Source organism: Stegastes partitus, unplaced genomic scaffold (genome assembly GCF_000690725.1).
Source record: "Stegastes partitus isolate 25-593 unplaced genomic scaffold, Stegastes_partitus-1.0.2 Scaffold789, whole genome shotgun sequence".
Classification (NCBI taxonomy): domain Eukaryota; kingdom Metazoa; phylum Chordata; class Actinopteri; family Pomacentridae; genus Stegastes; species Stegastes partitus.
Window position 1 is genome coordinate 174834 of NW_007578520.1, and position 24863 is coordinate 199696.

At 42.0% G+C, this 24863-nt stretch overlaps 1 protein-coding gene across 1 annotated transcript; it reads left to right on the plus strand.

Annotated features, from left to right (window-relative positions):
* The first annotated feature begins 18777 nt into the window (after positions 1-18777).
* On the plus strand, positions 18778-24391 carry abraa (actin binding Rho activating protein a). The gene is made up of 2 exons (XM_008292172.1): positions 18778-19803; positions 23844-24391. Exons 1-2 carry the CDS (start codon positions 19174-19176, stop codon positions 24279-24281), a joined length of 1068 nt encoding a protein of 355 aa, XP_008290394.1. The 5' UTR covers positions 18778-19173; the 3' UTR covers positions 24282-24391.
* Positions 24392-24863: the final 472 nt, after the last annotated feature.

Here is a 24863-nt window from a genome sequence, read left to right on the forward strand (position 1 = left end):
CAGTGTGAACGTAGCCAATCTGTGGGATTGTTCAGTCAGATAATACGCCGTGATCCTGATTGGTGACATTAAATGTCATGTCGGAGTCAGAATCCAAGGCTGTCGCTATGTTAAGGCTGTTTTTATGGGTTCTGTTGGTTTTTCCTATCAACCTTTCGGATAGCAAGGTTTTCAGATTGATCGGATTTTCAACTGTATATTCATTTTTAACTGCTTTATTCTGTCTCTTTCAAAGAAAAGATGTCAAGGCTCAAACATAGAATGCAGAAAAAAGAATTTGCATTTTCATTACGTTCGTGTATCTCCGTTATCTATATCATGAATCTGACTGATATATCTTAGCGTCTACTTTCTGCACGTCAATCAAGGTCAGTTTAACTGCAGTCAAGAATTAATTTAACCCACTTGAAACTGTTCGTCATCTATCTGTCAGCGAACTACAACATGTGGATGACTCACAGGAATGGACTGTATGCAAGAAAAAAAACAAACAAACGCTATGATTCCTTGTAAACATTTCATCAAAGTCAATAAAACCCTACGTGACACTGTGCCGTTGAAGTTTCCTGCACCAGAATAAGTTTCTTCGGTGGAACTCGCTGTGACAGAAACCCATTATGGAGACGGGAGTTACAGCAATTTAGGCTGCGACCCACTGCCGGCTATTTGGAGCAATGTGAATTAGAGCAGGCAGAAAGGATAGCTATCTGTCACGAGGCTACGCTGCTATCATCTCCTATGGTGCTGAGGAGGGATAAAGGGAAATCAAAGAAAAAGATGAGACGGAGAAGATGAAGATAAAGATGACAAGAGAAGGGGGCAAGAAAAATCGTACACGTGTGAGCGACGGGGGCAAAGAAAGGAAAGATGAAGCAAAAAGGGAGGAAGGAGAGCAGCTCATATTGAAAGCCTGTTGCTGGAGGGATGTTGGTTATATTCGTGGGAAAATGAAATCGATGCATCAACTACAGACTGTATATGAAACATGGATGTAGCCACCGTGACCCACTGGTTGGTGGACGACAGTTCTGCAGCCTTGAGCTTGGAATTCAGCCATGATCGTCTTAATTTTTGAGACCGTACATGTTGAGGGAGGAATGGATCTGACTGAGAACTTGTATACACGCTCATACAGTGGTAACACATCAATCCCAATGTAGTGGCGCCCTAAAACACAGCCTGCTTTACTGTGTTATTTACTCTAAGTGGAACCATCCCTCCATCCATTATCTATACACCACTTCATCCTCACAAGGGTCATGGGGGGCTGGAGTCTATCCCAGCTGACTCAGGGTGAAGGCAGGTTCACCTGGACAGGTAACCAGTCTATCACAGGGCTACACTTAGAGACAGACAACCAAGCACACTCACATTCACACCTACGGACAATTTACAATCACCAATTAACCTCAGCATGTTTCTGGACTGTGGGAGGAAGTCGCAGAACCCGGAGAGAACCCACGCTGCACGGGGAGAACATGGAGACTCCACACGTCCCCCACCGACGACCTTCTTGCTGCGAGGCAACGATGCTAACCACTGAGCCACCTTTCAGCCCAAAGTGGAACCATGGTTTACAAAACGAACATCATTCTGGCCTGAAGAAGACTTGAAACTAACCACTGAGACCATAAACTGATTAGGAAAATGTTTACTGGGATAACAAATCAATTGAAAAGTAGGTTATTTTTTCTGTATAATTTTACAACCAGAGGAGTCGCCCCCTGCTGGTCATTAGAAAAGATGCAGACCCAGAGGCTATATCCATCTAATACAGTCTATATGATCTTTTGGAATCTTAGATGTAAGGATTTATGTATATATTTAAAGGTTGAAACCTTTAAAATCTTGTGTAATTTATGTAGGAGGTTTGTGGAAAAAAACAAATAAAAATCTCAATGTTCTTTTTCTCATTTCGGCCCCAAAGTTTTATTATTAGGATTATTTTCTGATGTGACCATGTCAAAAAAACACCTTGTTTTCCAAAGTGAATAATATCAAAGCAACACAACAGCTTTTTGATGCATAAATGCAGGAAAATCTGTTTCTATTCTGCAAGATAAGACACTTCTCAAAACCATGACAGCATCTGTTGTTTATTCAAAGGTAGAGATGCACAATATTTAATTATTGGTATTTTTTTCCCCCCCAACTTATTTTGGCCCAGTGTCAATAGATGTGCATATATTTTCCAGCTAATTGTTGATAACATCAGGTCTCCCCTTGTAGTGGAATTAACAGATTATTACGCCTACTCTAATCGTGATGGCCCGCCGCCAGATGCAGACAGAAAAAGCATAATAACAAGGAATGAAGAAAGGTACTAAGAAAACTACTTCCATGTAAATAGATAAATAAACAAAAACATGCCATATTTATTGTTGTATACCATTTTAAAACAAAGCTGTGCACTTTTAGCCCGACAGGCTAATGCTGCCTGTTCATTTTGTGCTGATGCTGATTTATCTATTTCTATTTAATGTAAGCATTAATTTAAGCTTTTATTGGCTGATACAGATGATGACAATGCGTGGATGACCTGGTGGACTCCTCTCGTGGCCATGTGAGTTATGACTTGACATTGACAATAACACAACACTTCAGGACCACTGCACCTGTCTTTAGCCTTTTATTTTACAAGTGTTTGCGTAACTTGTTTTGTAACGTTGTGTGAGTTGTTGTACATGTAATCTGTTTTTACTGTTCATCTTGTTTGTATGTCACCTCTTCTCTTGACCAGGTCGTCATTGAAAATGAGAACCAGTTCTCAGCTAACTTACCTGGTAAATATAAAGGTTAAATAGAATAGATGAAATAAATACAGAGGATGTCAGGGTGGATGAATGGGTCAACAAAGTGTGGTCCTCAAGGGCAACAGAGAGAGTTAAAATGACTTTCTCTAAATTAAAAATCAGACAAAAAGACAATATGAAAACATTGTGATGGTTTAATGTCCAATTCTCATTGATTCATTGCTTTAAAGTGAGCTCACTGTAAAAAAAAAATACAAAATAAATAAATAAATCCACTCTACACTATCTGTTTAACACTAACTCGCTAACTATGGCAGATGAACATTGTGGAAAATTTAACTGCTATAGAACCAGATATTTCCCAGAGAAATTAGTAGAGCCCAAAACAAGAGATACAAGCTTGTACTAGATCTATTCATCAGATAAACAGAAACATAACTCCACATAAATGACAAAGGTGCTCTGTTGCACTGCTGGATGTATAAAAAAAACCGAGTTTATCACATCTGGTATGTAACGTTGTGCTTGTTTTGGTATTTTTCTGCCTTTTGCAATAAACACAAAATTCCGTTTTCATTAGTTTTGATTTGATGAGTCAATTTTGCGACTTCTACATGTTAAAACTGGGGTTCATCACAAAGTCAGGTGCTGCCGGATGGCGGTCCAGCGGCAGGTTAACAGCATCTCAGACTGCGTTTGTGAATCGAGGACTTGTTAATGGGTCGCCGGCTCGTCTCCGTGGAGCAGCGACGGGACACACAGACATTAACGGGCTCTTTGTAATGACAACGTGCTCCAACAATGTCAACGGCAAAGTGTGCGAACAGAAATAGAACAGCACACAAATGACGACAGCCGGGGTGGGCGGAGGGCGGCAATGCAGTTTTAGACCCACACGGAGCAGATCTCCAGATTGGTCAAAAGAACGAGGTGTTTGTCTGTAATGACAAACGGCTCGTTATCCAGACTAATTGATATATCAGTGTCAGAGCTGCCGGAGCGACTCCTCGCAGCAGAGAGCAGACAGCGCGTCTTATTGGCCGGGAGGAGGACGGCACGATGAAAACTAATGGACGCCAGCAGTGTGTCTCCTTGGAGCAGCGACTTTGTTAACAAATTCATTTATCACCGAGTTTCGAGCGGGCGCACATGTTGTAATAAAGAAGCCATTATTCATAAATCATCCTTTTGAAGCGCTGTACGTGCGCCACGCTCACATTTTTCTCTGCAGATAGTGGTTTATTGAACAGTAATGATGTGGAGGAATATAACTTCAGGGACTTCACCGGTACAAAGGCCTTACAGGTCTAAAGAAATAACACATGCTGGTGTGGAGCGTGAAGCCCTCCTGCATGGACCACCACTGGTGTTTGGCTTATTTTGCCTGATTAGAGCTCTCCTCAGGATTGTGCGTACAGCCTGTGCTTGATTAACATCTTCCACAGACCTGTCATTAGCACATTAAGTTTGGTAAACTCAAGTAATTCCCAGCATGGCTCCACCAACTTCAGCCTGAACAGTGCTCTAATTAGACCTTTAATTCCTCAAGAAAACTAAAAAAGAAGGGTTGTGGGATGTACATCTTATCAGCTAACAGTTCTGAGGCTGCACTTCCCAGTATGGCCATGCTGACATGCAGGGATAATGTTTAGCACGGTGCTACGTCCCAGCTCAGGGTACAAGAACGATTCATTGAGCCAGTTGCTTTTGGTTTAGCAAAGTCACAGCAAAATTAACAGACGAAAGAAGCAAAATTGCAAAGAACAACAGGAATAATCAGGAAACCAACAGTGTTCCAGCTTGTTAAATAAACCACAAAACATAAAAACTATACTCCCCACCCAGACTGAAATCCAAAGGCAGCAGCACCTCTGCTCCCAGTAGCTGGCAAAGTGTGTGCAGGTGTGTGAAAGCCTGGCCCAGTTTCCAGGCAGTGGGACGAGCGGCTCAGTTAAATCAAATCAAAGCCGGCGCAAAGACAATGATTAACCACCATTATATGATTACACAACACTCAGAGACAACGAGTAAACACTGTGAAGTTATTACAGAAAACCCAAGGACGACGAGGAACCAGCAGCTAGCAGAGACGCAGAAATACAAGTGCTGCAGAATTAAAAAGACAACATGCAGCACAGACGTGAGCTGCTCACACTAAATCAAAAGCTGTCAGGACTGACGGGTTAGTTGCACATTTATACCCAGGTGTAGTGAGTTGTGCAGGTTGATTGGAGCACGGGACGGGGCAACGGTCCAATCAGCAACAAGGATAGACATGGAGGGTAATAAGAGCTGGAGCACATGACTGGAGCTTTAGGCCAATCAGGGTGGATTAGAGGCAAGACATGGAGGGTGCACAGGATCCAAGAGTGTTCAGGAAGCCATAAAATACCATTTACATGCATAAAACCAGGTCGGGAACAATTTACTACCAAAGAGGGAGGAAAGGTGCAAGGCTAAATAATATAATACTTCCGCACGAGAAATCTGCAAATTCATATTCTGAACAAAGTGCAACAAACCTGATAACAAGTGTAAATGATTTCAGCTGCCCACTTTTACGACAACCAATGAAGTTATGAAGCATTTTATAAATCTACGTCCTGCTTTGTCCAGTGCAGTTAGTATCCCGGACGAGCCCCCATTATGTTACAGCCCAGCTTGTCGGGTCACAGGTCAGACAAAAGGAAGGTTGGGATGTGGTGATTGCTACTCAGAAGAAAACAAAAAGGAAGTTAATATAAACAAAAGACCTCTAACTACAGCTCCTAAAGCCACTCATGTAATCTGTGCTACAACAAAATAACTCAAAATTATAGTCTTGTGCTGCCATAATGCCTCAATCAAAAATTCCAACCTGGAGAAGGACCCCTAAATCTGGTACTTAAAAATACTTGGACTGCAAGATTTGCTAATCAAACAAAAAGAATAATGTCATTAGGGGGGGTTGCAATTACGCTAGCGAATAGCTAGCAGCGAAGACAACGGTAGTGAAACTCCATTAGCGCTTGTTAAATATTTTCCTGTTACGTGCCCTCGAAAACAACGTATTGGCCCATTTTGCAGTGAAATATTTTCAGACGGCAGCATAACGGGTCGTTACTCTGTTATTACGCTGGCGAGAACCCTGTATGCAATTATGATTGTGACTATTTGCATAATTTATTTCAAGACTGAATCGCTTGTTCACATGCAGGGATTCCCACTGATAGACAATCAAAATGAATGTAACAGAAAGTCGCCATACACCGGAGCCGCTATACCGGTCTGCAGGGTGGACGGGATCAAAGCTGCAGACCAGTATAGCGGGCTATAGTGTTGAAAGGGTTAACTACAAATGTCTGTATAAAATGTGGAACCATTTCAAAGAAAGACACAGATTCTGACCCGGCTCCACAAAGGTCTCAGCAAACTAATTATTCTTCATATTTGTGGCACGATCTGGACTTAATTTTGCAGCAATCTATCGATCGACGTGCGCGTCTGTTTGCAGGTATCTGCTTTTCATCTGACAACAGCAATGCATCACAGGACTCACGACAGCAGCAATATTTTCCCATCTATGAAGTTATCTATGTAGAAACTGACACGCCATTCATCTCGCAGCTTGTTAGACGAAGCGCACTTTTTGCCACCAAACAAGGAGGCCGAACACAGATCCAGAAGATGCGGTCATCAATTTCTGACATGAGCGCCTCGTTATAGCGGAGAGACGGCGATCACTGAGCACCACAGAAGAAGAAGAAGAAGAAGAGGATGCACATAATGAATATATTAAAGACGTGCTCGATGGCAGCAGTGTTTTCCTCTGTGCATTGGAGCATGTTGCAAAGTTAGAGGCTCATTTATTTCACAGCTTGTTAATCTAGCAGCAGTTGTTGCTGTTTGGCATGCATGTAATCTACATATATCCTACACTGTGTGTGCTGGGAGCCACCGCACACTTCCTCCTTTGTGAATTTGTCCTGAAAAAGACAAAATGTTCAGGCCATAGCTGTGATGAGTTGCAGTCTTTCCTGCATTTTGCAATGAATGTGCAATGATAGGATGTTTAAAACACTTGTGATAACACTGAAATATTGTTGAGGCTCTAAAGCAAATTAGAACTAAGTGCTGCTGTCCAGGAAATGTATCAGATGTATTATTATTTTCTTTTTAATATCGTGTAAAGAAGTTTCAGCTGAGGACGGCTTTATCTCCTCCATCACACGCACAATATTAGCTCCATTATCTAATAGGGTTGGACGCACCGCTGCACTTACAGTAAGTCTCCCAGAACACTGTGGGTCATCAAATATTTTCCACTATTGCTGATTCACTTATCGGTTTGATTATCGTAGTGGGAGGACGGACGGACGAAACGAGGGAGAAAAGCTCAAACGTGATAAATGGTGCCGATAGTTGGCAATAAACGTTCCTAATATCACTTTCTTAATCTCCATTATAAGAATGCAGACTCATTTTTCCTTTTAAACCACAACAGCAAGAAAAAAAAAAAAGTAGGTGGAGAGCGGAAGAGGAACAATTTGATGACAAAAAAGGAAAAAAAAAAATGGTGGAGAAAAGTGATTACTGTTGGCAGACTGTTGTCAGTTTTACTTCACTAAATAAATTAGTCCTCAAACGTAACGCAGTCGTCTCACAGAGTTAAATGATGACTGTGTGCACGTACAACCCAGAGAATCAATCAAAAGTCAACAATTCTTAGATGGATTGCTTAAAAAAAAAAGAGAGAGAGAAATCAGGCACAAAGTATGAATTCTTAGGGCTTTACTTCAGTCAAAGTTTCTTCTTTAGTTGAGAAGTATGTTGGAATTTGATGATCTGCTGACGTCACCTCTTCTTTAACCTCCTTAACCAAGAAAAATAAACTCTTGGGAATAGTTTCTTTAGTATTTGACACCTGAACGTTGTCTGTCTTCTCTGAAATTCACCATCAGGGCAAAACTTTCGGAACGAAAAAGAAAAATATGAAAATTTAAATTGTGGCTGTGAAATGTGTTAGCTTAGCATTTAGCTTGACGTCATGACTCTTTAATGCGGCATGTTTGGGAAGTTTTTTGTGGATTTATTGTGATAAATTACATTAATGCCGATGTCTGACTTTTTAAAATAACTAAAAACTAAATACGGCCCGTACCAATTGACAAACTGTGGTTACAGAAGGCCAAACCAAGTTAGTGAAGTGTAAGCACACATTGGTACCTGCAGATTTAACTTCAGAAGCATCAGATGTTAACAACATGTAGTCCATAATTATTCAGTGAAGACATCTGTAGCTGATTTCTATGGAAAATTTGACTATTTGTTATTTCATATTTGAAAACAAGAGCACAGTTTATTTTTCTGTTCTCTGGGATTTTTTTCTGTTAGTTAAATTGCCTTTCTGGAGTCCAATCTTCACAAAAAAATAAATAAATACACCTAAAAGACATTCACAGTCTTCAGAGATATATATATAAAGATCTTAAAGATCATTTAGATCTCAGGTCTAAACACTGCACAGATTCAAATACTATTCATTGTTCTTGTGTGACTGTGCAGCAAATTAGAGAACAATCCATCATTTATATGATCGGGTGAAATTTCATTTCAAGTTTCATAACAGTAAATACAGTGAATAGCAGGTATGTTGCAATATTTTAAATAAAAAAGGCTCTTTAGTCCAATTAGATCATCAGTACAAGAATCCATCTTTAAATTTTTGCACAAAAACATCAGAGGGAAACTTAGCTGACTCACATTTTAGCCGAACACAATACAAATAATCAGATTACCGTAATGTCTGGACTATAAGCCGCTACTTTTTTCACACGCTTTGAACACTGCGGCTTAAACAATGATGCAGCTAATTTATGGATTTTAACGAATTTGTCTCGAAGCTGTTCAGTTCTGACACTGAAGAAGACGACTTTAGTGGTTTTAGTGCAGGAGGAAGATGGAGATAGCGATCAATGACTTTTCGTGGTCAGTGCCTGTAACACGGCTCGGAGAAAAGCATCTATGGTACGTATTTGTGTATGTTACCGGTACGTATTTTATTAAAAGTTTTAAAAATCTTTCTGTGTAAATATCTCATGCTACAACGTGGACACCTGCAGCTTATAGACAAGTGCGACCTGTATATGTACAAAACTTTTCTTTTTAAAGTTAGTGGACGCAGCTTATATTCAGGTGCCTCAATAGTCTGGAACTTACGGTATGTGTTTGTGTTTTTTTGTGTTTTTTTTTTTTTTAATATCAAGCATGTTTGTGTCCAAATTCGGTGCGTTAAATCTCGGCCGCCCGACAGCAAATTCCCTGATTGCTTTTAGCTGGCAGTCGGCCCCTGAAACCCCAAAACATAAATCATTCCTGAGCCTAAACACAACTCTTCACCTACATACATTACACCACGCTACCAGCACGGGGCTGACAAGACAAATAGACGGAGGGATAAGGGGATAGAAAGAGAGGGATGGCGAAACGCTGGGATGATTGCCGGCGATGCAGCGCTTTAATACACACTGGAAGTCTCGCAGCTGCATCACAGATCTACGAGCTGCATCCTGGAGGTCCACAAGAGAGCAAGCCGTGCAGAAATAATGGCTGATATATATAAAGAGGAGCACGGCGATGCAGACTGCCGAGAGAGGCAGAAAAATGAGTTATGCAGCAGCTTGTTGTTGCAAGCTGCTACGGAAAAAACGATTCTCCTAATAACTGTAAGTGGAAGAGAGAGGAGAGGGAAGTTAATAAAACTAAATATGCTGGGGTTTTGTGTTGTATGCATGTGTCACACAAATAGCTGCGTATTGTCTGTTCAATCACACGAGTGGTTAGAGTGTGCTGGAAATGACAATGGAGAGATGGTAAACCATTATAATCAGCTTAACTTAGCCAATAGAAGGAAATAAGGACAAGCTGCTGAGTTTCACACACACACACACTCATGCACACACACTTCAAAGCGGAGATGTGCGTAAGTGCGTTGGTGTATTGTCAAGACAGAAGACTGAAGTTGACTGATCCTATTAGGTTTTTCCTCTTGATACACACATGCATGAACACACACCTGAAAACCCGCCACACACACACACACACCAGCAGCACATTAACAAACTCTCCAGGCCACACACACACACACACACACACTCACGTTGGTCTGTGTGTGACTCAGCTGTGTCATATTCACAGTTGAGAGGGAACAGAGCGAGGAGTGCAGAACTAAAGAACGCCTGTCAGGTTTATTTCTGTCTCTGGCTGGCTCTTGCCTTCGCTGCGAACCGAGCTTCATGCTCTGATCTGCTGCTGTCCCACTTCCTCGTCCCCTCGCTGCGCTCCTGCGCGTAATGGCAACAAAAATAAAAGTAAAAAAATAAGAAAGAAAAAAAACAGCAAGTACAAGTGCTGCGGCGTTCACGACTTCTTCCAGCTCAAAGCAAAGCAAACACCAGCTGTTTGTCCTGCTTGTAGTTCTGAGCGCTGACGCTGCAACTTGTTACAGCCGATGATTATCCCTTAAAGGAATTTGAACAACTAAGTCACTCGTGTGTGTTACTCACAGCATTGTTGCTTTTAAAGGTAAACCTATCGAGCTGCAAGCAATAAAAACTCCCGCCAATCTTGGACTAGCATTACTCAGCTAGCGACTGGTATTCCTAGGCTAGCTACGAGCATTCATGGGCTAGCAACTGGCATCCCTAGCCTAGCAACTACAATTCCTAGGCTCACAAAAGGCAATTTTAGGCTGGCAACTAGCATGCATAGGCTATCAGCTAGCAAAAACTACCGCCATCCTTGGACTAACATTACTCAGCTAGCGACTGATATTCCTAGGCTAGCTACAAGCATTCATGGGCTAGCAACTGGCATCCCTAGCCTAGCAACTACAATTCCTAGGTTCGCAAAAGGCAATCTTAGGTCGATAACTAGCATTCATAGGCTATCAGCTAGCAAAAACTACCGCCATTCTTGGACTAGCGACTAGCATTACTCAACTAGCGACTGGTATTCCAAGGCTAGCTACAAGCATTCATGGGCTAGCAACTTGCTTTCCTAGCCTAGCAACTACAATTCCTAGGCTTGCAAATCGCAATCTTAGGCTGGTAACTAGCATTCATAGGCTATCAGCTAGCAAAAACTACCGCCATCCTTAGACTAGCGACTAGTATTACTCAGCTAGCGACTGGTATTCCTATGCTAGCTACAAGCATTCATGGGCTAGCAACTGGCATCCCTAGCCTAGCAACTACAATTCCTAGGCTCGCATATGGCAATCTTAGGCTGGTAACCAGCATTCATAGGCTATCAGCTAGCATTCCAGGGCTATTGACTAGAATCTTTAGGCTGACCACCACCATTCCCCAGCTCATAAATGGCACTCCCAGGCTCGTTGCTAGTGTTGCCATGCTAGCCACTAGCATTTCCAGGCTAATAGCTAGCATTCCTGGACTGGTGACCAGCATTCCGAGGCTAACATGTAGCTCCATTGACCAGTTTCACCCTCTCTAGCCTAAAACCCCAGGCTATAAGTGGACACTACAACCAGCAGATCGGTGCCTGAATCTCCCATAAACTAATGGTGAACAGTATTTATTAATATGACTGATTATGAACTATTTTATTTGTTTTTCTAAGCTTTAAACTCTTTTATTTCTATCCTGGAAATGGCACTAAATGACAGAAAGTAGATTATAGAATAAAGTCCTGTGCTTCAGTCATAATGCCATCGCAGTGCTGATTTTTATGTTCTTACTTTTACACTGTTGCTTTCTCAGTTTAACTGATTTTGCTCTTTGCACTGTATGTTATAATGACCCAGATGAAGGAAATGAGCAGAAACGTGTTGTTCTTTATACTAAAAGTGTACAAAAACAATGACATGTTGTCTTTGTATCTCAAGATAAACTTAATATAGAGAGCAGTAAACTGGGAAAAAAATAAATCATGTGGCCGGACGTTGCCGTTAAACCAAATCTGTTATGTACACCTTGGCATCGTTGTTTCAAGGTACTTGGCATGAGGTTGTCCATGTTGGAGAACCTCTTCTGTGGATTCATGCTGCCTCAGTGTCACCATCCCAAACTGACTTCATGATGCTGGTGTCTGGGCTCTTTGGGGGAGGCCTCTGGCTCTTTGTTCTAAAGATGACCCTTCATGACTCTGGTTGTATGTTTAAACTTGTTGTCATGCAGCTGAACGAGTCTCTTGCAATCGCTGCCCCGATGGTATCGAATGATATGCAATAAGACACCAACGTCACACTGTGGAAACCTGCCTTTTGTTGTGACAAAAAGCAAATTGCTCGGAGGTGAATCAATACAGCAGACACATCTCGCCCTTTAACGTCCATCACAAAATACTACACTCACAACGATGCATACATACTTTCAAATGAGGTCCTTTATCTATTGTTTGATACCTTCTCTATGTAAAACCAGAAGCCCTAAATGTAGAAAGCACCTGGACTTTTCTTTTTGTTTTCACCTCCATCCGAGAGGCTTCCTCAGTTCTGACTGACTGCTTGAGAGTCCCAGGAATTTATTCAGGCCCCGAAACACATAGCTAACGGCACAAGACTCACATGTGTCTAAGTGTGAATGGTTGTGACACTGGACACTGTCAGGTGAGGGAAGTCTGAAGGTGTTAACGCGATGAGCTTCGCCCTTTACATCAGAGTGTCCTTGACTGCGGCGGCGCATTGATATTCCAGGTTTCATGCTATGATGGTGTAGCTTCATTTACAAAAAAAAAAAAAAAAAAAAACAAAGACAAGCGTGTGCAAACTGTTTCTTGTTGCCCGCTGAAGCTGTTACTGTTCAGATCCAGGCTGTGGAGGAAACGGAGCCAGAAGACAGTTGCTCTTTTCACCAGAGATGGATCAGAACACATTGTTCATCGCCACGGCTGAGAGATGAAGTCATGCTCGTCGCGGGCAGCCAAGGAAACGTTCTCACTCTTCTCTCGCCGACTCCAATCTGCCTTCTTGCTGTGAGACTTGGACGGCGAATCCAATGAGTGTGTGTTGACCTCTTCAGACTGAGTTTTTTTGTGTCTAAAAACTCCACTCGGCCTTACAGTCGACCGTACCGGACGTGGGACGCTTTCGGAACGTGAGGTCATTTTTGTCGTCAAGTTTTTCCCAAACGTCTCTTTGAGAGTTTGTGTCAGAAGTGTAAATGCGCGCTCGTGTGTTTTCTCGCTCTGCCAGGACTGGCGCTCGGCTCGGCCAGAGGAACCGACCAGTAATGAGATCGAGCTTCTGGCTCGCTTTCCTGCAGCGATGGCGTCAGCAGACACTGAAAAAGACGTCCTCCAATTAGACACAAATGCACCCGTTTATGCAACAGAGGAACGCGCTCGGCACAAATAAAGAAAGTGTGATCCGAATGTGTCGCATCGCAACAAAAATAAATTTGCAATCAATGTTTTGTTGAGAGAATTGACAGTTTGAGCGGCTTCTTCTTTTTTGTTCATCTTGTTATGATGAGGTCGGATGCCAAGAGGGTGGATGGAGGCGCACAAGTTGCACAACTGTTTTAATGGTGCAATAAAAAAAGAATTTTATGGCGAAAATGGAAAATGACACCAACAGTGCAGTGGAGGCCAGAAATAGGTTTTGAGGTCACCTGGTTTCTCCAACACGGCCTCACCAACCTCAGAAAGTTTCCAGCACTAAAAACAGTTTTACAAAAACGTCTAAATAGCAGTTTAACTAAAATATTTGATGTTTCGCTTGTTAGGAAAGTAGCTCCAAAGTGTTCCTGCTTGGTTTATGTTACCGTCTCATTATGATGGAAGCTTTGCAAGAATAAAACAAATGTTGAAACATGACGACGATGGAATCAGCTTGTAAGTTTTTAAAATGAACAAAAGATCCAACAACTCTGTGCTCGGTTCCAGCAGAGCTTGAATTAAATCAAAAATGGTCTCAATTGTCTGAAACAGCAGCAGGTGTTTTATGAGCTGACATAACAAAGCACTGCAAGTAGGTTTTAATAAAACTCGCTGAAAGCCATTAAGCTGAAATAAGGAATAATTCCAATGAGGACTAAAGGCGATGCTGATTGAAACTTGGTTCCAGCAGTGAAGGCAAATGAAATGTCATCCTGAAATGTGGCGCGCGATTAGAAAGGACGAGGAAACGCTGCTTGTTTTTTTACTGTGAATTAATTTTAATGAAGATATTTTAACGATTTGATTAAATGACAACATGCAGTGAGAAGTGTTTAAACTTAAAGCACAGCAGGTGAAGCTGTTGCCTGATCATATTAAGAATTATAACAAAAAATAAAGATTAAACAAGGAACTGGAGGTTTGAGTCCAGCTCATAAATCCTCTCTTTCAATATGTTTGTCATCAAGGAAACCCGATTACATCAGATCAATCGATCTCTGAAAGCCTCAATTCACACAAACTGCTAATAAACAGACTTTTAAATCTGGATTTTCAGAGTGTTGCTCCTTCCTGTAAACCAACAGCTTATCATCATGAGTGTGAGCAGACCGAGGCCTGACTGTGTGCGATTAGCAGAGACCTGGGTCAAAATAAACACAAAAGATTTCAACCAAAGACTTCACTTAGTGTTTTTGTTACTGTAGATGCACGAGTAAAGCTTGTATATTTTATAAGCAGGACTAACAGAATGATAGAGGCCCATACTAATGACTGGAACACACAAGACTGAGAGAAGTGGATCATACTGTTATCAGAATAATAAATTACCTCGATACCATCTCCAGTAATCTATATAAATACAGTCAACATAAGCTTCCAGGCTCCATGCAGCATTAATATAAACAGACGTGAACATAGCTTACATACACTTCCTAATGACTCCTATAACTCTTAATTTTCTATGATGGAATTACTGAAACACAAATAAACAATCACACATTGTTCACCCTGACTGTAGAACTCCTGGTTTGAGTCCTGCATTAAACGGACTGTTTCAGAGCTTTGAAAGCAGCTCACCTGCTGCTGTCCACGCCTCCTACAGGAAGAAGACTCTCTCTGCATCCGTGAGCACACAGCAGCTCACACAGGTGTGAGTCGGTGTGTGAAACCAGGACTTTCTATCAGAGAGCATCACACAACATTACAAATACAGAATCTGGAGTTTAGAGTCAGTGAGTAGCAGCTTGGAAATGTCTTAGTTGACTGCCAACATGGAGTCTGAGTAGTCTTTTATACTTTATTGGTATATAGCTGCAAGTCTACATTTGGAAATACAAGTAGAATGACGACACTTGATTTGGCTGCATGTATTTCTTCTTCTTGTTGACTCCAATCTATTTTTTCTGGTTTTGTTCTTGAGAGAAAAGCTGTGAGACTTCAGTGTAGCCAGGTCATATGTAGACCTTTATAAAAGCATGAGACTGTGTACATTTGTACAGTTTGGGGCTCTGAGTATTTTAAGAAATGGAGTCAGGCTGCATTTCAGTCACTTTTATACTTCATCGGTTGTCTGACAACTAAAACAGAAAACTGTGTTCATGAGATCAGCTTTACTGGGATTTCAGGTGGATTAAAATGCAGCATATGTGAGCACAGAGAGCAGGAGAGAAGTGACTGAGAAATGGTAATAGTAGGTTATTATAAAACCCTTATAGCTTTTATGTTACACCTACAAGTTTTTTGGGGTTTTTTTCTTTTCTTTTTTTCTCACCAATTTACTATATGGGTCATTTAAGCATGTGGGTTAGTTTGTCAGCTGTTGTCGGACCTTGTATTCGCCCTAAGAGTGAACTTTTAATAGTGGAGGTATTTCTCTAAGCAAGTAATATTAAGTTTTTAACCAATTAAATAGATTATTTTTAGTCAAAAACACATCAGCTCCAAATTAGGAGCATTTTTATGTCTTAAAACATTTTGGGAATTCATGCAAATTTGCAAAAGTTCAAAGGCGTCCCCTATAATGCAATTAAATATGCACTGGTGTCTCTTTAAATATGATTGGCAGCTACTTTACCCTGATTAAGACTTATTTTTTATTGCTGGTTTAATCATATAGTTATTTATTTATGACATAAGTCCCACCGAGTTCACGGAAACGTCCTCAAGCAACCAGTTTTTCCCACAGCGATCGACAAAGTACATCACATCATTATTCAGGCGGTGACTCGCGGTCCACGTACAGTATAAAAAGCTTTTCCTCTGATTAAGTCACGTCTAAATGCTTGAATCATTACACATGGCTCTCACACCTTTCTCATCGCTTTCCGTTGCCAGGCACGTCTATTTCCACGCCGGCCCGCCGCGCGCAGCAGGCGGTGGGAGCGTGCACACCGAGCAGCTGCTGGGACGAGAACCTGGAGCTGCACACACACTCACATATGTTAGAAACCTGAGCCGCTGACGGCTCGGCTCCTCGTTTGGTTATTTCGGTCCACGGAGAAGCAGAAGACGCATTCTGCTTTGTCTGGCCGCGTTTCAAACACACATAGAAGTGTTTCAGCAGGACTGAGAGGTATTCTTAATTCCCAGATAGAGTATCGACATGCGCTAATAAATAATCACATAAATCAATTTTACCGACGTAGGCTGTTTTTCCATTCTAGTTTATGTTTGACGGTGATGCAACAAGGTTCAGCTTAAAGTCATGATAAACACAGAATGAGAATAAAAGAGGGTTTTGGGGTGATATCAACAGGATCAAGTGGCATAAGGATAACAGCAGCAATAAAATCAAAAAAAGAAATTAAAACTTGAGTTCATGTCGCGTTTGTTTGTCAGGTTGTCTCAGTCGATGCTGTTGAAAACTAATAAGTGAATATTGCAGGTTAATCATTTAATAAAATAAAGTCTGTTCTTTCAGTCTGCAGCACCTACGCTGGTTTTAACACACTTTCTCCGTGTTGATTGTAATAACTCGCACTAATGAGCTTCATGGAGAAGACCAACACTCTCCTTGTTATGCAACAAGACGCATTAGAGCGAATCACCGGGGAATACGAGCTGAAAAATAAACGGGTTCCTTTTGTGCTCGGCAGAAGTTAATTCGCTGTAAGTTTTAAAATGAGATAATTGGGCATTGCTGGGTTCTTTATTTCTTTGTCTCTTCCAACCAGTTTATGTCTAACAAACAGAAATGATTCAGTAAAGAAGTATTCATGGATACAGAACACTTAAAAGACAGCATTTGCTTTTTTATTGTGATTTCTTCGTGCTTAATTTCTACTAAAACACTTTAGCAGTTACCGTGTAGGTAAAGCGGCTTTTGTTTGTCGTGCTTCTGATGTAGAAAAGTCTCAATAATTACATAATTCTTCACTTCACGTCGCTTTTCTTCTTCACACATCTGCGTTTTGTGCTTTTTAGGACTTGGAGGACACTTTCAGTTCCTGACATGAGATCCACGTTGTTATTTCTACAGCACGTCTAAATCAGGAATTATTATTAAGTAATGTTAGTGGATTATTTGTGTTTAAAACAGTGAGAGTGGGTTTGTATTTTGTGGTTTATGTTGTGCAGAGTAGTTGTGGTTTTGTGTTTAAGTTAGAGGATGTGGATATGAGTTGGTCTGTAGGAGTCTGTCGTGGTCAACATCTGTTTCTTTTACCTTGTTTTCCACTGTTTGCATTTGACAAACAGGTAAGCTATTGCATTACGGTTTGATGATTTTGATTAGATTCTTGTTGCTTCCGATCAATCTGTTTGTTATTTTGGCCTTTATCCACCCCGATGTCGACTTTACCTCCTTAAACCTTCTCATATATTATCTATAAATACACTGATTATCACATTTTAACAACCTGCCTCAGTTATATGAGGAAGATTAATCACTTTCACATCGTCAACCACCCCTTGACAGATGTAACAACGAGGCCATAAAGTTCATTTCAACTGATTAACATTTATTCTGTGGTACATAAATGTTTTTGTCTTGTTTCTCCAAAAGCAGATCTCAAGCTTCATGAAACTTCAGGATTAAGATCTAAACTCTTTCTGCCTCCAGCTAAGATCTGGGTCATGTCAGTTTGATAGAAAACGGGTTTTACTCTGTATTCTGTTCTCCTGCTTTTTTAATAAAATGGGAACTAATAATATATTTAGTCAGATACAAACAAAACGATGACGCACACAGGCTGAGTTTTTCCACATTAAAGCTCATCAGTTACGTGGAGAAAGTGACATTTTTGTTTTTTCCAGATTAGCAATTAATTCAAAAGGTCACATGCATATGCAAACCTCCAACATCACAGTTAAACAACATGCAGTCAGAGGCGCAGTAATCGGCAGCAATAACTAATAAAAACATACAGCTGAAACGCCTCGATGCTAATCTGCCACGCAACGCCGTTTGATTCATTCATCAGCATGACAACAACCACAATAATGAGCTATCTTGAGCGACCGGAAGAACAAGGAGTCCTGCAACAGATGGCGTTGCCCCCGCAGAGTCCTGATCTTCACATCGTGGAGTCAGACAGACGACACAGCGTACATCCAACAGAAGATGTGTTCACATCCAAACATTGATTCAGTGGGACCTTTTCCTAACTCTTCACGGCATCTTCCGTTTTAACGCTGAAAACATTCGCAGCCTCCATCATCAATAATCCAGAGACTCACACTCACATATTCACAAATACACACACAGAGCCAGAAATAGCTGCAGCTACAACATGCACAGACACGCAGACAAACTCTCCCGTTGCTTTGTACGTGTACGTGACCTCCGCTTTAGGAATTCACACTCGCACGTCTAAGCGATCTACCTCGTAACGCAATAAAGGAAAGCTGCGTATTCGAGTGAAAACGTCTCCAAATATAAACAATACAGTCATGCAGCGGACTGACTCAGAGCGACGGCCTGTTTGTTTCGGCCTATTTGTGTGCAGGAACAGAATCCACAGAGTTGCTAAAAACACTGGGCACCTGTTCCCCGGATCCCACTGGGAGAAATTCCACTCCTCGGTCGCCGTGTGTGCGTCTCAGTAACAAGAATGTTGACACTGGACTTTCCTGTCTCACGTGGACGCGGCGCAGCATCACTTCCTTTACGACCCTCCCCTATTTAAAGGCCGGTGTGGAGCCAGAGGGGCTTCAGCGGGGGATTAAAGCCAAAGTCCTCGCACTCTTCACACCAGCGGCTCACCCACTGACCGACTGACGGTGTGGAAGGTTTCGGGAGGTTCGGTGAAGCTCCATCGTGGCTGTAAAGGCGCATCTGTGACAGTTTGGGGAGTTTCATTTTTGCAAGTGAAGAGTTTTGAAGATTTTTGTCAGAATCGGCAACCAAAAGAAGCTGAAGATCCATTTAGACACAAGCGTTGCTGCTTTTTCGCCAGACGACAATCAGAACTTTTTTCTTTCAGTCTTGTGCACTGACTTTGGAAATACTTTGGCTTTCTTATAGAGAGACCCACACTGATTGAGAAAAAAAACAATACGAGAAAAAGATTTTTTGAAAAACGTCATCTGGAATCTTGTCACCATGAGTAGCGGTGGGACCTCCACTGTTTCACCACAGGAGCCGCAGGCTTTCAAACGGGCCGTACGGAAGATAAAATGCGCCGCCATGGTGGCCAACTTGGCCAAGAGCTGGCAGGGCTGGGCTAACGAGCACAGCGACAAGCAGGACTGCATCCCCAGCGGCTGGATGCCTTCATCTGTGGAGGAGGAAGACAAAAAAGAGCGCAACCATGTGGTCAAACTCACTGTTACCCCACGAGTGATCGCAGCAGACGCCGGCGAGTCCGGTGGGAATAAGATCCGAACCGGCTCCGTGACCAAGACTGTCCAGCCCAAACGCAGCGAGTGCAGCAGCAGCGACTTGGTCAACGCCATCCGAGGCAAGATGGAGTCGGGTCCTGAGGAGACTAAGCCGTTTCTGGGCAACGAGTCGCCAACACGGCGCCGCCAGATGAGGGCGCTGCAGAGCGCAGGAGGAGGGGTGATCCAGGACAGGAAGCACATGCTCCAGGAGAAGAAGCTCGGGTCGAGGAGCAGCAGCCTGGACACGGAGGACAGCGGGCTGGGGGAGGACGGCGGGCTCAGCGACAACAGCGAATCGAAAAACGAGCAGAACGACATCCAGCCCAAAAAACAGACCACCAAGGCCAAGGTAGAGTCAGTGAGCCAAACAAAACATCTAAACTTAATACTACCACAACATTCTGTAAAATAAGTTCAGCTTAATCCCATTATGGAGCTAGCCAAGTCAATAATGTTGCTTGAATCACCCATTATACGATTTATCCCAACTGTTCAGCTTCCCCGACCTGATTTCACTATTTAGGTCTTACAGGAAATTCATTAGTTGACCCAGTCTCTCTCTCTCTCTCTCAATCACTTATCAATAGAGTTTACAGTAGAAGCAGCAAGTTAGCAACCAGCTGGTGAACATGGTGACGAATGCAGCTGCAGAAGACCAAACCAAAAGAAGAGAGAAAATAATATTCATGAGGTGGCCTGTGACATGTTTGTCCAGTGACTGTTGGAAATGTAACGACAGATTCGCTTCAGCAACTTTATAAGGAGATGACACATCCATGTCTACTGCCAGATCTTTAAATAAATAAAACAGTAATTGAGTTAACTAACTACAAAGGCAACAAACAAACAAATAAAACAGACATTTGCTGCACAGCATCGATGCCTTCAGCAGACTTGCATCAAATCCAGTCCATAAGGAATGTCCTTCAGAATAAACCAAACAATGCAGAGGGAGGGGAAAGGTGGCTCGGGGCTACTTTTCGTAATTTGTCCTTATAAAATATGAAAAAACAAGTGAAAGCACAGAAGGCCAAACACTTGGCTCTTGTTTCTCTGGCTACCACCCAAACCTCTTATTTTGTGGTAGAGGTCATTTGTAATTGGTGCTTTGCGTGTTTGAGTGTTGTTAGCGACAGCCTTATGGAAGACCTAATGTGACCTTGCGTCGGCATCCTTTAATTAGGGAAAAAAGCGAACACGAGACGCACAATTTTCTGACGAGACATTTTGAGTTTCTCCTGCTTTTCCCCGAATCAAACGCACAGCAGATGATAAATGCCCTAAAATAGAGCATAAGTATTCCCACTCAAGTCACACAGCGTGAATAAACAAGTTTAAACAGAAGTGCCTTTGATGTCACCTGAAGAAATCCAACTCCCCCGTGGACACCAAACAGCGTAGCGGTTGCATAACTCCGACACTAAAACCTCTCCTATAAAAGGCAAAGGAGCCGGCCGGCCGGCGGTGGCGAGGTGGAGGTGGCTCGCTGGAGAGAAAGTCCAGCTCAGAAAAAGCACATTCTGGCCCGCGGCGCAATGGAATATATGTAAATAAATATAGTCACAGTGTGCAACGTGCTCTTCAGCCTGACCTTCAGGTGGAACAGTCAGCGGGAGGAAAATGGGGTGAAAGGAGAGAGGGCAGGAAGGGACATGGGTGAGAGAGCGGTAACACGAGCTGCAGAGACAGACGCGTACTGCAACGTGAAATATGAGAAAGTGCAATCTTATTTTGTAAATTTTATTAACATATATTCGACTGAGTTGATGGAATGTATTGCAAAGGTCATCAGAACTGATAAACGTATTGCACACGATAAATAACGTGCAATGAAGATGAAGAAATGATGCTAATCTCGGTCTGATTGACTAAAGAACGCCGTGTTTGTGTCACGAAGGCATCGCAGGATTATTTGAAAGCTGAGATTTTGATTTAGGAGTGCAGCTGATTTCTTGGCGACCCGGTCGTCAGTCTTTAAAATATTTTGGCCCCATGCAAATAAAGCAGCAGCTCTGCTTTGGTCTCCAGCAGCTCCTTGGAAACAGATTTGACTCTTTCGCGGCTAGATATTCTGCTTTCCTTCACAGTTTGACACTTCAGTTGCACAGACAGAATTTATTGCAGGGTTTTTATTTTTTTAAGCTTTTGGCTAAAATCAAATCCCTGCTGCAGCCGTTGATGCAGGTGAGAGCGGCACCAAGATATTAAACCAGTGCACGGTCAAGTCAAACGTGTCTGCAGCCATGTGAGGTGCTTTGAAACGTTGCACCGTACTCGAGTCGTGCAGTCTTTATCATAAGTTGTATAACTAAGAGTCCACAGCTGTGCACGTGGCATTAGGAAGCAGCGATTGGGCCAAATGCTATCAGTGTGCTAACATGCTCATAGCGACGAGCTTTAGCAGGTGTAATGTTTACAGTCTGGGTTTAGCATGTTAGCACATATCACTTACAAACTACATTTTGCACCTTTAATGCAAAAGTCTACTCAAAAGTGCTAAATAGACAAACATATGGCCACCTCAGTGTGAACTAAAGCAACATTCAAAAACCATGATTTTTGCATGGGTAATAAAAAAGGCTGCAGAATTCTCTAAGACTTACTGAAGCACTTCAATGAAAATGTAATATTAGCTCTTAAATATGTGCATCAAACATATTCACAGCAACTTAAACTGAACTTAAATATCAAGACAGGCTCCTTTCACAGGGCTACACTATCAGATTGATTTATACTTATGTCACAATATGCAAGAAAAAGTAAAATATATCCCTCTGGACCGCAGGGAGGTTGATGTTTAAATGAAAATGTGGAAGGAATCAAGGAAAAATAACACAGAAAATTAAGGATCAGAGGCATCATCACGTTTAAAGGTTGACAAAGGTTCGTGGAAGGTCCCTCGGTGGCAAGTCTTCACTTTTCATAGAGCAAATACCAAAGAGATCTGATGACACTGATCTGAAGGCCTGGCAAGCGAAGGAAAATACCGACAGAGGAGGGAGGAGAAGACATATGGTGGAAGAAACAGTGGGAAGAAGGGGAGGAATTAAATAGGAAGGGCAGACAGAGCAGATGAAGGAGATGGCGATGAGTAAGAGTATCAAGAAGAAAGAGGAAGACATGAAAACGAAAAGAGAGATGGGAAGATGCAGAAGGGGTTTTTATAAAATTTAGAAGTTTAAACTGTTAATTACTGGTGCTGCTTTCACAAAAATGTCAAAGTTAAAACCGTAGCAGAATCTATTTGCTGTAATAAATGCAAAAAAAACAGAAGTAAGCCTTAAAACAGTCCAAAGCAGCACCAGCTGACCATCTGTGCTGGTTTTAAAGCCTATTTCTGGAGGGTTGTAAAATGTGATTTTTGCTGGTTTATCTGGGTGAACATACCCCCCATTAGTCCGTCTGAGTGCAAAGCAAAGGCCAAGCCGGGGATCAAGTTCACCAACTGGAAAGGAGTTTATTTAAAGATTGAGGGTCAGTAATCAGCATTAATATATAACGGTCGGGTCAACGCAGAGAATTTAGGGGATCTGGAAAAAGTAGCAGCAGTCTTATAGCTTTAAGACAGGACACGGTAGGGAATATGAGCAAGGTGCAGCTCAGTCCCAGACATTTTTGCTTTTTAAGGAACCATAATTGGGTCGAGTCATGTTTTCAGCACTTGGATGAGGTGCTCGGGTCTAAAATGACAAACCTTCCCTCAGCTCTGACATCTGTTGCCTAAACCAACCAAACACTGGTGTCAGGATCTGAAATCCTAGTTCAAGGGGATTCTTAACTTTTTAACCCCAAAATAATGGTGCCAGAGAAACCAACCATCTATGGAGGAGGCTGAAGCAGACAAAGATTGCAACACAACAGACTCAAAACCAGAGTCAACCAATGTCAGCTAATGTTGAGTTTACATCCAGGACGCGGCAGCTGTAGACCTCCAGGTATCTGTATATTTTCTAAAAAGCAAAGGCTAGGATTTCCAGAAATAAGCTTGAACAACACTTTCTAGGAACCACTGCTTTCGTGTAAAAGTCCGACGCTTTGTCCACCCGCCCTCTACCCCAGCAAACTCCTTGCAACTCAGAAATGTAGAGCTTTATTTAACCAACACATTTCAGGCAACTCAAAAAAGAAGCTCTTTCCCTTTTTTCTCCCCATAAATAACTTCATTAGACTCCTCCTGTACTGTTACAGTCTGTTGTTTCAGCATCACTACAGGTTATTTTCTCCTGCAAAACACTGCACATCTGGCTTCATGAGTTAAGTAGTCGTCACTACGTGCATCTGAGGTGTCTCTTGAATTTAGAGCGTTATGTGTGTATTGTACATAAGATGCTTTGCTCATTTGTTTTAATGAAAATGACTGAATGGATCTTTGTAATGTTAAACCTGCAGATTAAGATTGCCACTATGGGTGACATCAAAAGCCGCTGGCAGAAGTGGTCCGAGCAGCACGTGGAGGGCCAGAAGCTCAACCCCTTCAGCGAGGAGTTCGACTACGACTTCGCCATGGCCCAGCGCCTCCGCAAGGGCGACTCCGGCTACGGTCGGCCCAAAGACGGATCCAAGACGGCCGAGAGGGGCGACCGGGCCCAGAAGCACATCCACAGGGAGATGGAGGAGATGGTGTGGATTATCAGAGACATGGGCTTCAAGGACAAAGAGGGGAGGACCATCATTAGCTTCGGCCGGCTCTTCGACCGCTACGTCAAGATCTCGGACAAAGTGGTGGGAATCCTGCTGCGCTGCCGCAAACACAAGATGCTGGACTTTGAGGGGGAGATGCTGTGGAAAGGACAGGACGATGATGTGATCATCACACTGAGAGACTGAGGACAGACATGATGTCTCACGAACATTCACACACATGCAAACACACGGACAAACCGGTCTATCCAAGGCTACATCATGCACAAGGAAAATAGTTCAAGTAAAAAAAAAAAGTCACGTACACTGGAAAAGAAATCTGATTTTCTCCTTTGATATTTTTTTCTGTTTATAAAATGCACTAAAATATCAATAAAAATACAAAAACGGAACGCATGTGTCTAATTAAAAACAACATCTGTAACTTTTAACAACCATAACATTACATTTTTTTAAGGAAGTTTGCAAATTCACAATTTGTAAATGCAAAAATATTAAATGTTCATTTAAGGTGAAAGTGTTCAATTAAAGTTTAATAATTTCATAAAAATATTTCAAAAATTGGATGCAATTAGTGACAAGAGATACTGGTTCAGTAATTGGATACAAATTTGCTTGTTAAATTAATATTTTTTTTGGATACTTACAGAAGCTTTCACAACAAAAAAATGTTGAATGACTGCGTTTTCATCAGTATAATATATATATAAGCATTTGTCATCTGTCCAAATGCAGCTTTCATTCATTATATCGGCTACATCATTTGTC